The sequence below is a fragment of the Morus notabilis genome, unplaced genomic scaffold (assembly GCF_000414095.1).
Source record: "Morus notabilis unplaced genomic scaffold, ASM41409v2 Scaffold80, whole genome shotgun sequence".
NCBI classification, from domain to species: domain Eukaryota; kingdom Viridiplantae; phylum Streptophyta; class Magnoliopsida; order Rosales; family Moraceae; genus Morus; species Morus notabilis.
In genome coordinates, this window is record NW_010368059.1 from 148,568 (window position 1) to 161,878 (window position 13,311).

Sequence of the window (13,311 nt, forward strand, 5' to 3'; positions counted from 1 at the left end):
ACGCGTAAAGCCGTAAACCACTAACATCTAGCTTTTTTTTTTTTTTTTTTTTTTTTTTTTTTTGGGGAAATTTTTTTTTGTTTAATTCTTGATTTTTTAAAAGTAAAGTGTTTTTTTTTTTTTTTTGTTTAATTTTGGGGAACTTTTTCTTTGGAGGAAAAATAGCCGTTTAATTTATAATTATCTTGGATTGTACATTATATAAAAGGAAAATCCAACGAAGATTGCAATGTAATACACACAAATACTTGACCGAAATTCTCTGAGCAAAGAGACAAACGTCCTGAAAGAGTGGGAGAGTTTTCGATAAAATTCAATTTTAACAGAGAGAGTGGAAAAATATAAACATAAAATTGAAAGCCCGAGATTTTCTAATATGGAAGGTTTTAGCTTTTTTATTTTTTTCCTTTGACGTCGACCTCTTTCTCTGGAACTTAGTGGGAATCCATATCTCTCTCTCTCTCTTCTCTCTCTCTCTCTCTCTCTCTACTTTTCTCTGTCCTTTTACGGGCTTCATTGGTCTATAAATGACTCACCAATTGGCTCTGTAATAACTCCCTACTCTTCTTTTTTCTCTTTCTTTTTCTGCATATTTTTCTCTCGCCGAAGAAGGTGATAATATAGTAATATAATCATTTCACAGTACTATGGAGGACTTGGGTTCATTGTGGACTTATCAAGAGGTGGGTTCATTCATTCATCATCATTTCTCCTTCTTCTTCTTCATTTACTTGCATTTCTCTGTATGTATGTGTGTGTGTGTGTGTATATATATACATATATATATATATGTATATATATAATATGGGTTTTGGTTGCTTTCGCTGCTAATGATACTTAATTCAAGTTGTTCTTTTTAATGGTTTCTTTTATTGTCCTTTTAATGTTCATCTCAGTTCCTCTTCTCTCTGAATCTGCTTGTTTCTGTTAATGCTTTATTAGCCTTTTTTTTCTTTTTTTTTTTTACTAAAAGCATTGGCTTTATATTTTACCTTCAACGGCATATGCAGTTAGGTCTGTTTAAGACACCGGTTTTCCATTTTCCAAGACTTTTTTTTTTTTTTTTGTTTTCTTGATTTTTAGTACCAAAAGTGAAAAGTCTACAAATTTTTTTTAGACTTTTTGCAGTATTGCCTAGAGCATTCTCTTAAGAATTCCGGGTTATATAATTATACGTGTCAATTTTCTTGCTTTTTAAAAAGAAAAAAAATTCTTTTTTCTGGGCAGTGTTCATAACATAATTTGCCGTACCATTAACAGTATTTGTCGCCTAGGGAATTTCCTTTAGCATAAGTGAAGGCTTTGCATGAACATAAACACAACATCTCTATTGGTTGAAACTTTTGGGCAGCATATGTCGTTATTGATGGAAGCTTTTGATATTTTTATGGCATTAAATTATCCTAGGGCCCATTTCACAAATTTTGTTGTTAAGGGTAGGTTTAATGGCGACACGCTCCTTTTAACTTCTGCTCTTTTTTCCTTTTCTTTTTTCATTTTTCTCCCCCAAAAGAGAAGCATTGTTTGACCATAGAGAACAGGAATCTCCATGGGCCCTTGTTGCTAGATTTTGCTTTTCTTCCTAACTTTGAATTTTCTTGCTCCTCAAACCAGTTTTATTCGGAACCCCAACTGGTGAAAATTTTGAAAAAAAAAAATCCCTTCTTTTATTCAAAAGTTTGGTGACCATATCGATATAAAAAAAAAAAAATCCAATCTTTATATTGTTTGTTTTTTTTTTAACAGAACATTGAGGAACTTAAGCATAAGCTTCTCTGCACAACAGTTGAACTAGACTCGGTGAAAATGGAAGCAAAGGAACAAATGAGAAAGAGTGAAGAGTATGTGAAGAGCTTGTTTGATCTCTTGAAAACTGCACAGAAAGAAAGAGACGAAGCAAGAGACCAGCTTCAGAAACTCCTCAACAAAATCATGCTTTCCAATCCAACTGATCAATTTCCCAACAACATTCTTCCTCATTCCAGCCCAGAAAGCCCTCTCTTATTGCCTGCAGCAGCCAACAAGGCAAACTCAAGCATAACAGAGTCCAGCAGCCTCTCCGAAAACTACAACCACCATTCCCACAACTCCTCCCCCGTCGACTCCTTATTCGACGCAGTTTCGTCGCCCGAATTCTCCAACATCAACGTTGCTGATTCCGGCCACATGGGGTTTGCCAATCAGCCTTTTGTTCAGGACTACAACACCGCGAAGATCGATCACGTGATCGATAACCTTGCGAAAGGGAAAACTCTGCCTCGGCAGGGGAAACTGTTGCAGGCTGTTATGGAGGCTGGCCCGCTCCTTCAGACGCTCCTTGTGGCGGGACCACTCCCCCGGTGGCGCAACCCTCCTCCCTTGCAGCCTTTCAAGATTCCGCCTGTTGCGATCAAAGGCGCTGAAACAGCGGAGAATTCTTGCTTTGTGGCTCAAAGGGGACTCAATTCATTGCCCTATTCACAAACTTGTTCGGCTTCAATGTTGAATTTTGGTGGTGCTGGTGGTTCTTCTACTGCATGCTTTAACAATTCAAGGCTGTTGACTACTTCGAGTTCAAGTTTTAATGACCAATTTCTGATTCCTACTGGGAAGAGACAGAGGCTCCATTGAAATGGTTTTTGACTTTTGGGTTCGCCATGTAAAGATAAGATATTCAGATTTTGTGGGGTTTTACTATGGTGTAAATGGGATACTTTTGTTTTCTGGATTTGAAGTTTAAATGACATAGCTACTTAAAAACACAGAACTTTAGCTTCTTTTTTTATTATTATATTTATTATTTTTTATTATTTTTTTAGTGTTTCTGAGTCATTTGTATATCACAATGTTTATTCAATTTGTTTAGTCCATTCGTAGCACGGGAATGTCCTTATGGACAAGAGAAGAGGATCGCCATTTTTCTTTTCATCGTACCTCAGATGGAAAGCAAATTTGATTTAAATATATAGTTACTTTATTCTTTTCACTTGTTTAAACATTCCAAACTTCTATCAGAAAGGGCCACTTCTTGTTATTTTGGTTAAAGCTCTACTTTCATCTAGTAATGTGAAATTTGTTTCGACAGTTGTGCTTCAACTTTTTGGTTAAACAATCAGAATCGAACCTCGGTAATATCTTCTAGCTCCAACCCTCATTGGGTTTCTGATATGCTAAAACAGAATTCAATCCTCGGAATCATCTAGCTAAAAAAAAATGTCCAGAAAACGAAATTATCTTGTACAGAATTTGAATTTTAGTGCTCTTGAAGGTGAATATTGTTCTTAATATCATCACTAGCCTCGCCAGTCCACATCAGTGATCTTTGATCTCATCGTGTTTCAGTACTTTTTATATTTGCCGTTCCGAGTACAAACGGATATTTGCTACTTCGTAGATTGTAAAAAGTTAAAAACATAGGGAAATGTCCTCTAATCCATGGTTGATTGCCTCAGTCGTTATGATCTGTGCCATAATCATCTTATTCAGTTACTTGAGGATAGTTGTGCTGTTCTGCTGGCCACCTCAGCGGATCAACTTCTCAAGAAACGGGGTTCCGAGGAGGCAGCTTTTAGACGAGTCCAATACCGACGATCCTTCTCTTCGGTTTGACAGCCATGGACTCGAATTTTCCACCATGCACTCCCTTCCCATCACCCAGTTCAAGGAAGAAAGCGAAGGAGAAATGAACAAGACAAGGAGTACAGATTGCGCGGTGTGCTTGGGGGAATTCAAGGAAGGAGAGTGGCTGAGACATTTGCCAAGCTGTTCTCATTCCTTCCATATTTCTTGCATAGACACTTGGTTTCTAAATCACGCTAATTGCCCTCTCTGCAGAACGGAGGTCCAGAGTCTCAAATTGGAGGACCTTGAGTCTCCTGTTTCCCACCACTCTCCGCCACAGACTCTACGGCGAGAGGATTTCTTTAGGGAAAGGGCTGCGCATTACGAGCTTCTACGTTCGCAAATCTTGCAGAACTCGGTTAGTAGGCGTGACACAATAGATGAAAATTGAATTTTTATTTTATTTTAATTTAGTGTTTTTCTTTAGCTTCAATCTTTCTCATAATCCAAGGTTGAAGAATTGGTCTTGAGATCCAGAGAAAGATGAACCTTGCAGAACTCGGTTAGTAGGCGTGAACTCAGTTAGTAGGCGTGACACAATAGATGAAAATTGAATTTTTATTTTATTTTTAATTTATTGTTTTTATTTAGCTTCAGTCTTTCTCATAATCCAAGGTTGAAGAATTGGTCTTGAGATCCAGAGAAAGATGACGCATTCCACTGAGCTGGCTGAGCACACAAAGGAAAACGCTTGACTGTTGAAAGGCATTATCGTGAAATCCACATGGAGCTGAGTCAAACACCGAAAAACATTTCTCCAGATACTATAGCCATCAAGCTGAATGGCTAAATTCAATGTCGCAAATTTCTATTCTCCCTACCTTTTCGATAAAAAAGAGGAAAAACAAGTGCTAGCGTATAATGATTAGCCTGTTTCTTCCAATAGAAATGGCGGGTTCCCATCCACACCACACATCTTACTTATACAAGTAATACGATCATGTTTGAAATTCTGATTCACTGTTGAAACAAGTGGAGTTCCTCAATTCTTTGTATAATTCCTTGTTTCTGCTTCCTCGTGATCTACACGGCATGTTTTTCAATGATATGCAAAAAGTTGATTACCAAGAAAAAAATTTTCACTATTTGTCAGAGGACACTAGACAACATGAACGTCCTGAGATACACAAGCACCAGTCCTTATATCACATAGTCAAGAGTAGATGCACGCTCGTATATTTTTCATTGCGGAAATGACTTTGAAAAGACCAAGATTTTTATAAAGGTTTCACATGACCTGATAATTGATTTCAAGTTCTTGCATTCATAATCTCGTATCCACATGACGCATGAAGAAATTTTGTTCCAATGTAAGTTGTAACACCAAAAATACCCAAAAAAATTAATAATAACCAGTAGCATAAAAGATTACAAATTCAAACCGAAGCCAAGTCTCATAAAACTCTACTAATCTTTGAATGGGAGCAAAATTGAAATTCTTAACATCAAGTTGCAAAAGCTATGAACTACCTTAGATAATTCCGATTTTGTTAGCCACATCCAGTGCATCAAAGTCTGGTGTCAATCTAACATACGCCTTCTTGGTACCATCAGGCCTGGACGTGAGATTTAAAATTACGGGTAAAAACACATAATGACGAGAAACAAGCAAAAAAAATATGCAACACAATCTGTATTTGAGTAAAGAAAACCTTACCTGATCAAGGTGTTCACTTTCTTGGCCTGTATGTCATACATCTTCTTGACGGCATCCTTTATCTTCTTCTTGTCAGCACGAATGTCAACAATAAACACCAAAGTGTTGTTGTCTTCAATCTTCTTCATTGCAGACTCAGTGGTAAGGGGATACTTGAGAATCTGGTACTGATCAAGTTTGTTCCTCGGTGGGGCACTGATACGAGGATACTTAGGATTCCTATCTTTCTTCAATGTCTTTGGCCGATGGAATGTAACTGATGTGCGGATCTTCTTAGCCTTCTTCTTGAACGTTGGACCGGATTTCACCGCTTTCGCAGTCTTCAAGGCTTGCGCCTTTGAATCAACCTTTTTTGCACCATCAGCTGGTCAAGAATCAAAAAAGGGGCAGTAGGAAATAAGCACATGTAGTAACCGCTTAATTATATCAAAAGTTTAAAAAAGGTCTTTGTACAAGCTCATAGACCAGTAAAAAATTGTGACATTGAAGCCAATAACACTAATAACGAAATGCTTAATAAAACAGGTCCAACCAATACCAACATAAAAGATCTTCCTTTTTCAATAGTTTACTACTTTACTTCTATCATGTAAAGTTTCATTCACAAATTTCGTATTATTATCTAAGCTTCCGTTCTTAAAACCCTATAATTCTCGCAACAATAATGCACGAATAATCTATCCAATAAATACTATTATAAAGATAACTTAATTATTTCAATAGTTTCATAGCCTACTCATGAGTAGAAATATTGGTAAAAAACACAAACTATAGCCTCGTTCATTTCGTTAGTTCGAATTATAACTCAAGCTTTTGCTCAAGTGTATTTCTCTCATAAAAAGTTAAATTCAACTTTCTCTGGTATAATATTTTCTCTCATATGAATCCAATTCACTTTTTAAGTCAAGTTCTTAACTCTAACGAGCGAAACGATAAGACTTAAACAAGGACAACAATATGTCAAATATAACCACCGAGGTACAAATTTTTATTACTGAACCTCATATATAGCAATTGACACATTTTCACTTTAGTTGCTATAATAATTCCACTCAACTAATTCACTTTCTTAAACTCAGAGTGGCTACAGAAAATCAGAACAAGACCCAGCAAAAAACAGCCGCTAGTAAGGTCACATTAACTGCTATGTTGAAACTATAACGTTTCTAAAATAATCATCTTCCCACACAACCCTGCAGAGCTAATAGTATATTGATTAAAAAAAAAAACTCCAATGAATAAATGAAAAAAAAAAAAAAAAAGATCTCCAAATTTGATATCTATTTTCTCTGGCTTCCGAAAAACTTCAAAAAAAAAAAAAAAAAAAAAAAAAAAAAAAAAAAAAAAAAAAAATTTTTTTAAAAAAGTTATTAAGAGCACAATGAACAAAGAAGAGGAAGCATAGGACCAAGTCGGTACCTTTAGGAGCCATTGGAAGCTGAAGAAGAAGAAGCCTCGCCTAACAACGAAATGCGAAACCCTAACAGAAGAAACGAAACACAGAAACGCACAGATTAATAAGGCATTAGAGTTTTGAAAGGGGAAATAGAGGAGGATGAGAAGACGATTGAGAGAACCTGCAAATGGTAAGCAAAAGGGCCGTCACTAGGGTTTAGGACGCCGGGCGAATGTATAGAATGAAACGCACGTGAAATTACCAACATCTCCTCCACGGTTCCCATGGCTTATATAACATGGGCTGCCCCTGCATTTTGACTGTGGGCCGAAATATGGATCCACCCTTCCCTTTTCAGACATTGAATTGATTTTTAAAACTAAATTAAATAAATAGTCTATTTTAAAATATTTAAAATAAATAACGACTGAATTTATTTATCATCTAAATTTTTATTTTATTGTTTTCTACTTTAAATAGTTTTAAAATCCGATATATACTTTAAGTATTTACTGTAAATATACTTCATCTTATTTTGTTTTTTTATGTTTTTGTTTTTCTTTTGTTTTTTCAACTTTTTTAAGTGGAAAACATGTAGCAAAATTTTACTAGTTATGCTTTCAAAAAAAAATTAGAAGTTATATTTAAAAGTAATAAAGAGATATAGATCATTTATAAACTCTAAAAATTAAAGTTATTAAAATAATTACTACATAATATTAACGTATTAAATGTGAATATCATCATAATAGTTACGGTATAATTTTGCAATTTTCAAAATATTTCAAAAAAAAATTGTTATATTTCAAACGCTCTCATAAATTTGCGGTGTAGTGTATTTTTTACTTTTTTTTTTTCTTTGTGAAAGTTACACTACATAGCAATAAATCCAATTAAAATGCAATAATTATTTTTGAATATTTTAAGAACAAACAAATAAATAGTTATTATTATAATAATTTTCTCATTTTATACAACAAATTACATAACAGCTATTATAATGATTTTAAATTTTTTCTATTTGTAAATTCTTGTTACTATATTTTAAGATTATTCTATATATTTTAATATGGCCTTTTAACTTATAATGCCTACTTGTTTTGGTTTTCCTTTTTCATTTTTTGCTAATGAGAAAAGCGACAGTGACTTAAGAGTCTGGGACCTTTTGACAAGCCTTATGGATATTTTGCAGGAAAATTCTATAGACAGGACTTCAATGTAAAAAAAATAAAAAAATAAAAAAAAATAATAATAATGATAATAATACAAGATATTGTAAACAAGGGGGAAAAAAGAATAGAAATCTTTGTATGACACACATGGAACTTCCTTGGTCTATTGGTACAGGCTATATGTATCATTTCAACTTTAGCTTTCTGGTTGGTCTTTATTGGTAACATTGGGGTTGATAAACCCAGCTAAAGGTCCTTGTAAATCAGAACCATAAATGTGACCCATCTTGGTGCGTTTTGTTTCCAAGTACCTCTTGTTTTCCTCTGTGATCGGTGTCAACACTGGAACCCTTCCAATCACAGCCAACCCATATCCCTTCAGACCGGTGAACTTGGCCGGGTTGTTGGTCATTAGTCTCATTGTTCTAACTCCTATGTCTCTCAAAATCTGCTTTGCCACATAAATAAATCAAACAAGTGAAAAATAACACTCTCTCAAAAAGACTCGTTATTCATTTTCTATGTTTTTGTGTACTAAAAAAGAAAACTGACCTGAGCGCCTATACCGTACTCGCGTGCATCAACTGCTAAGCCAAGCTCTATATTGGCCTGCACTGTGTCATGGCCTAGATCCTGCAGATTATAGGCTCGAAGCTTGTGACCGAGACCGATGCCTCTTCCTTCGTGGCCACGGAGGTAAACAACAACTCCTCTACCAGCTTGTTCAATCAATTGCATTGCTAAATCCAACTGATTGCCACAATCACACCGTGCTGAACTGAATATGTCCCCGGTTAAGCATTCTGAATGGACTCTTACTAGCACATCTTGTCCATTTCCTATGTCTCCCTGTTGAAAGGAAGATGGTAGTAGTAGCTTAGGGAGTTTCAATCTTTGCCATGTGTTGAACAAGTGTGAAAACAAACGGTACCTTCACAATAGCAATATGTTCAGTTCCATATAGCTTTGAGATATAGCAGTAAGCTTGGAATAGGCCCCACTTTGTAGGCAAACGTGAGATTGCAGTTCTTTCGACCAATTTTTCCCTCTTTCTTCGGTACCTATAAGCAGAATTCAGAGTATGAGCTATGAAGAACCATTGTATAAAGAGCCCCCAACTTCCAAATTATGTAATAGATGAAGTTCAGTCAATGTGGAAGTTTATGTTGGTGAATATGCACAACCTTAGGGCGTTTGAAACTTTGATGACTTATCAAACCAACTTCAATTTGATTTAGAGGGTCAAAAAAATAAAATTAAAAAAAAAACTACTGAACTTTATCAGCTATAAAAGAGAGCAAATTTCTAATGACTTTCCAAAAACACAAAAGACATCATTCAGTAAAGCTTACCTAATCAAATCAGTTATGGAGACAATGGGGATAATGTATTCCAAGGCCAACTTTCTTAAATCTGCCAAAGAGGACATAGAGCCATCATCTGCATCAAGAATGACAGAAAGAACAGACATCGGCCGTAGGCCTGCTAGGACAACCAGATCAATAGAAGCCTCAGTGTGACCAGCCCTTCTCAAAACCCCGCCATTTCGGTATTTGAGAGGAAAGACATGGCCTGGCCGTCGGAAGTCTCCTGGTCTAGAATCAGGAGATGAGAGAGCAAGAACAGTCTTTGCCCTGTCTGAAGCTGATACTCCAGTAGATGTGCCAGATTTTGCATCCTATTCAAGCAAAAACAATTCAGTTTGAAATGGCATATTCCAGTCTACATTATACAAGCAAGGTAAAAAAGGATCTCCTTTCTAGTACAAAAGAAGTTACCACTGTGATTGTGAAAGTGGGAGCGGAAGAGTCTTCATCTTCAGTTTCTGGTGACATAAGAGGAAGTTTAAGTCTTTCAAGATCCTCCTCTTTCATGCCTACTGAAACAATCCCCGAGCCATGCTTAAACATGAACGCTATATCCTTTGGACTTGTTAGTGATGCTGCCATTATAATGTTTCCTTCAATATCCCCATTTTCATCATCTACCACAATCACAAACTAAAAAGAGATAGATAGAGAGAGAACATAAAACTGTATGAGTGTTGGTTACCATCAATAACTCAGAGAAGCCTAGCACTTAGCAAATATCGGCTTCTATAATAGGATACTTGCGCATATACTGCTGAACTTTTCACTAGTGACAAACTATCCTTAACCTTCAAATTTTGAAAATTATCCATGAATTTAACAAACTATTGCAGAGAGCCTCCAAATTGACGGTGGCTGTTAAAATTAGAATAGAAAAACACCTAACACCTTTAAGCACATTTAATGAGCTCGTTTAAAGTAAGAAACTGAAATTTCGTATGGCAATAAGAGCACACCATGTCACATGCATTAAGTGTTCCTCCAAATTTTAACAATATTATTTCTGAATTTGAAGCATTCTGCAATAACTTTTTTTTTTCTCAGGAACAATTTGTAACAGATTAAAAATTCTGCCAAAAAGCCTTCAGAATACTATCGTACAGACTTAATAAACAAAATAGTTGAATACATATGAGCATAAGTTGCAACCTTTCCTTGGCGTAGTGTATTAAGCGCCTGGTCAATCGACGTGTAGCCCTCGGACGGGCAATCGGGATCGCCCTCGGCATCACTAACGAAGAAATCAATGGTCTCCGGCGTAATCTCAGCATCAACCGTCCCAAACGGCGCTGAGGACGACTCGTCCAAGGCTCCCAACAGAGACCCGTTTTCGATTCCATTCGAAGTCTGATCATCAAACAGGTTTTCTGCTTCATTTCCCGAGACCCCAATTGCCCAACAACTCGGATTCAACCATCTCTGCTTGTACTGCCCAAATCCCACGCTTTGAGGAGCCGCAAATGACCGAAGCAAGCTGCGAAGAAAACGACAACAAACACATGAAAAAAGGTCTTTGTTAATCATAAGATAGCTTTTTTTTCTCTGTGCTTGGGAAAGAGAAAGTACCCTGAGCTGGTAAGGATATGGAGGAAGATATGGCGAGGAAGCAAGGCGGAGTTCATGTTTACAAGAGAAGATTTCAGAAACTTCCAGAATGTTTAAGTTGGCGCTTTATATATAGATATGATCATGTAGATATAGATGATGGTTTGCAATTTGCAATTGCATGTAAAGTGACGCGTAAACGGGAATAAAGCCCACCTCTAGTTTTGGATGTGTTTGCCGTGCGATCGCCGTTATCCAGAACTAGTAGAATGTATTCCAAGCAGATGGTGATGTCTCGAACCTTATGCCTGTGAACTACAGCATCATTTATGTCGTTTTGAACCGGTACTGTCCCTCTGCTGTTCATGTCCTAAAGACGACGCCGTTTCTTTTTTGTTGTTGTTTTTTCTTTTCTTTTATTATTATTATTTTTTTGCGCTGAAATATTAAGGCTCCAAATTTTTTCTTAATTAGGGTGTTAATCCAATCCAAACTGCACTTTTTAGCTCAAACCAATCAGATCTGCGCATTTGTAAATTTGAGAAACTCACATCCAATCCAATCCAAATAGCATATCATCCAATTCAATTTGATCTGTATAAATGTGGATTGAATCGGTTACTTAATTGGTTATTTAGAACTTCAAAAAACTAAATATCTTTATTGATTTACCTAATCATAATTTTTATTCATTGAAAAGACATTTAATGCTAGACAATAAAACTTATATTTATAGAATCATAAGTCATAATTAATCTCATAAAGATCCCACTTATGTTACATAAGTTAAATATTCAAATTTCATACATAGTTCAACATAAATTAACCAATAATTGCTCCTAAAAAATCAACACATAGTTCAATATAAATCTAAACAGTTGAAAAGAAAATTAACATTAACCTGTTCATATTTTATTCTTGCCCTAAAGAATTTTTTTTTAAAAATTTAAAATATAATTTTTAATATATATATATATATACACACACATATAGTGTGAGTTGGTTACATTTTATGTTTAATCCACATTCGACCCTGCACAATTGCAAATTTAAGAAAGTTCCATCCAATTCAATCCGCGATTAATCGGTTATACGCACTTTTACGGGTTGAATTGGTTTGGTTTAATAGAATATTTACATGTTTTTAAATAACTCTAGTTCTAGAGTTGAAAGTTTAAGCGGGCTAAACAGACTAGTCCGATGCCTACTACTGGTGGTCCAACCTTAAATTTTTTAGACTTAAAATTAGATTGGGCCGACTCTCTTTCTTTTAAAGTCGAGAAGAGCCAGCCCAAATATCAAAATTTTTAATGATTTTTTTTAAAATACCTTATAAAATTTTAAGCTGAGCCGGATTAGACCGATCTTCTCTCTTTTAGGACCAGCCTGAAATATCTCTTCGGGCCGCCGGACCAACTTACACCTCACCTAATTCTTATTACCTCAAATCTTGAATTGTTGTAATTTCTTTTTTGTAAAAAATATTATATAAATTTTGTTTAGTTCTATTTTATTATCCTATGTCACAGGTATGTTTACTTTTTCACGGATGGAGAAAAAAAAATGAAAGAAAGAGAGAATATACAAGTTTACTTATAATATTAAAAATCGTAGTCCACATAATTTGGAAATGAATAAGGGAAAAGTCAAGCCTAAACCATTATATCATATTGTTTTTATTTAAACTAAAAATTTCGACACTTATAATTGCTCACACTCTTTAATTTGTTGACTCAGTTAGTCTAAATTTTAAGCATTTAATATTCAGGTTTCCAAACGCTTAATCTAAAAACACCTTTAGTCCTCATATTCTTTGTTAAATGTCATGCGGGATGTTAATATTTTGAGGATTTTCTTTGTGCCTTACATCCGCAAAAAAATATATATATATATATATATTTTTTTTTTTTTTAGAGAAAGGTCCTCAAAATCTCTCTCCCTTTTTTTTTTAAAAGTATAATTTGTCATTCTTTTGCCCAAAAACAATGTTAAACCGCCTTAACATAAAGTCAATTACAACAATTAATGAAACAATTTGTTATAAACAAAAAAAAAAAAGACAACAAATTTATAAAAATCATTTAATTTGAGTAAATAAATTAGTTTAAAATTAGAACGATCTAATTAAATAACAATAACACAAGATTCAATTGTGAGAGAGGAAAACATTATAGCTGTACTAAGAATCATGATTTGAACCACGTAAAACTCTTAAAACAAACGCAATCTTAACTTATAGTCTAAGGAAGAATTACATCCGCAAAAATATATATTTTTTAATGATTTTTTTAAAAATACCTTGAGCATTTAATCATGACTATAAAAATATAGACTTAGTTTGGTATTACTGTAGATTTTGAAAAAATTACTTTTAGTTGTGTTGAAAGAAAAAATAACTGTTACAAAAAGCAACTGAGTGTTTAGTAAACTATAATTATAGTAGCTGTGCTGATTTCAAAATCAGTGTAATAACGTTTGGTAAATTATGAGATTAAATTACTATGGATAGTTAAAAATTATGACTATATTATATTATACTATAATATAATATAGATTTATTATTATATTTGA

At 34.7% G+C, this 13,311-nt stretch overlaps 4 protein-coding genes across 4 annotated transcripts; 2 read left to right on the forward strand and 2 right to left on the reverse strand.

Moving 5' to 3' along the window:
* The first annotated feature begins 572 nt into the window (after positions 1 to 572).
* Positions 573 to 2,741, forward strand: LOC21394130. Its single transcript, XM_010114614.2, has 2 exons — positions 573 to 683; positions 1,747 to 2,741. The coding sequence occupies exons 1-2, from the start codon at positions 648 to 650 to the stop codon at positions 2,608 to 2,610; spliced, it is 900 nt and encodes a 299-aa protein (XP_010112916.1). The 5' UTR covers positions 573 to 647; the 3' UTR covers positions 2,611 to 2,741.
* A 659-nt stretch (positions 2,742 to 3,400) lies between these two features.
* On the forward strand, positions 3,401 to 3,991 carry LOC21394131 (RING-H2 finger protein ATL16). The gene has a single exon (XM_010114615.1). It carries the CDS (start codon positions 3,401 to 3,403, stop codon positions 3,989 to 3,991), a length of 591 nt encoding a protein of 196 aa, XP_010112917.1.
* An 853-nt stretch (positions 3,992 to 4,844) lies between these two features.
* On the reverse strand, positions 4,845 to 6,911 carry LOC21394132 (60S ribosomal protein L23A). Its single transcript, XM_024176407.1, has 4 exons — positions 6,835 to 6,911; positions 6,677 to 6,737; positions 5,258 to 5,621; positions 4,845 to 5,156 (listed from the first exon to the last, which is right to left on the reverse strand). Exons 2-4 carry the CDS (start codon positions 6,687 to 6,689, stop codon positions 5,072 to 5,074), a joined length of 462 nt encoding a protein of 153 aa, XP_024032175.1. The 5' UTR covers positions 6,690 to 6,737; positions 6,835 to 6,911; the 3' UTR covers positions 4,845 to 5,071.
* A 1,029-nt stretch (positions 6,912 to 7,940) lies between these two features.
* Positions 7,941 to 10,991, reverse strand: LOC21394133 (monofunctional riboflavin biosynthesis protein RIBA 3, chloroplastic). The gene is made up of 7 exons (XM_010114617.2): positions 10,762 to 10,991; positions 10,345 to 10,669; positions 9,604 to 9,825; positions 9,178 to 9,503; positions 8,757 to 8,886; positions 8,378 to 8,674; positions 7,941 to 8,273 (listed from the first exon to the last, which is right to left on the reverse strand). Exons 1-7 carry the CDS (start codon positions 10,815 to 10,817, stop codon positions 8,022 to 8,024), a joined length of 1,608 nt encoding a protein of 535 aa, XP_010112919.1. The 5' UTR covers positions 10,818 to 10,991; the 3' UTR covers positions 7,941 to 8,021.
* Positions 10,992 to 13,311: the final 2,320 nt, after the last annotated feature.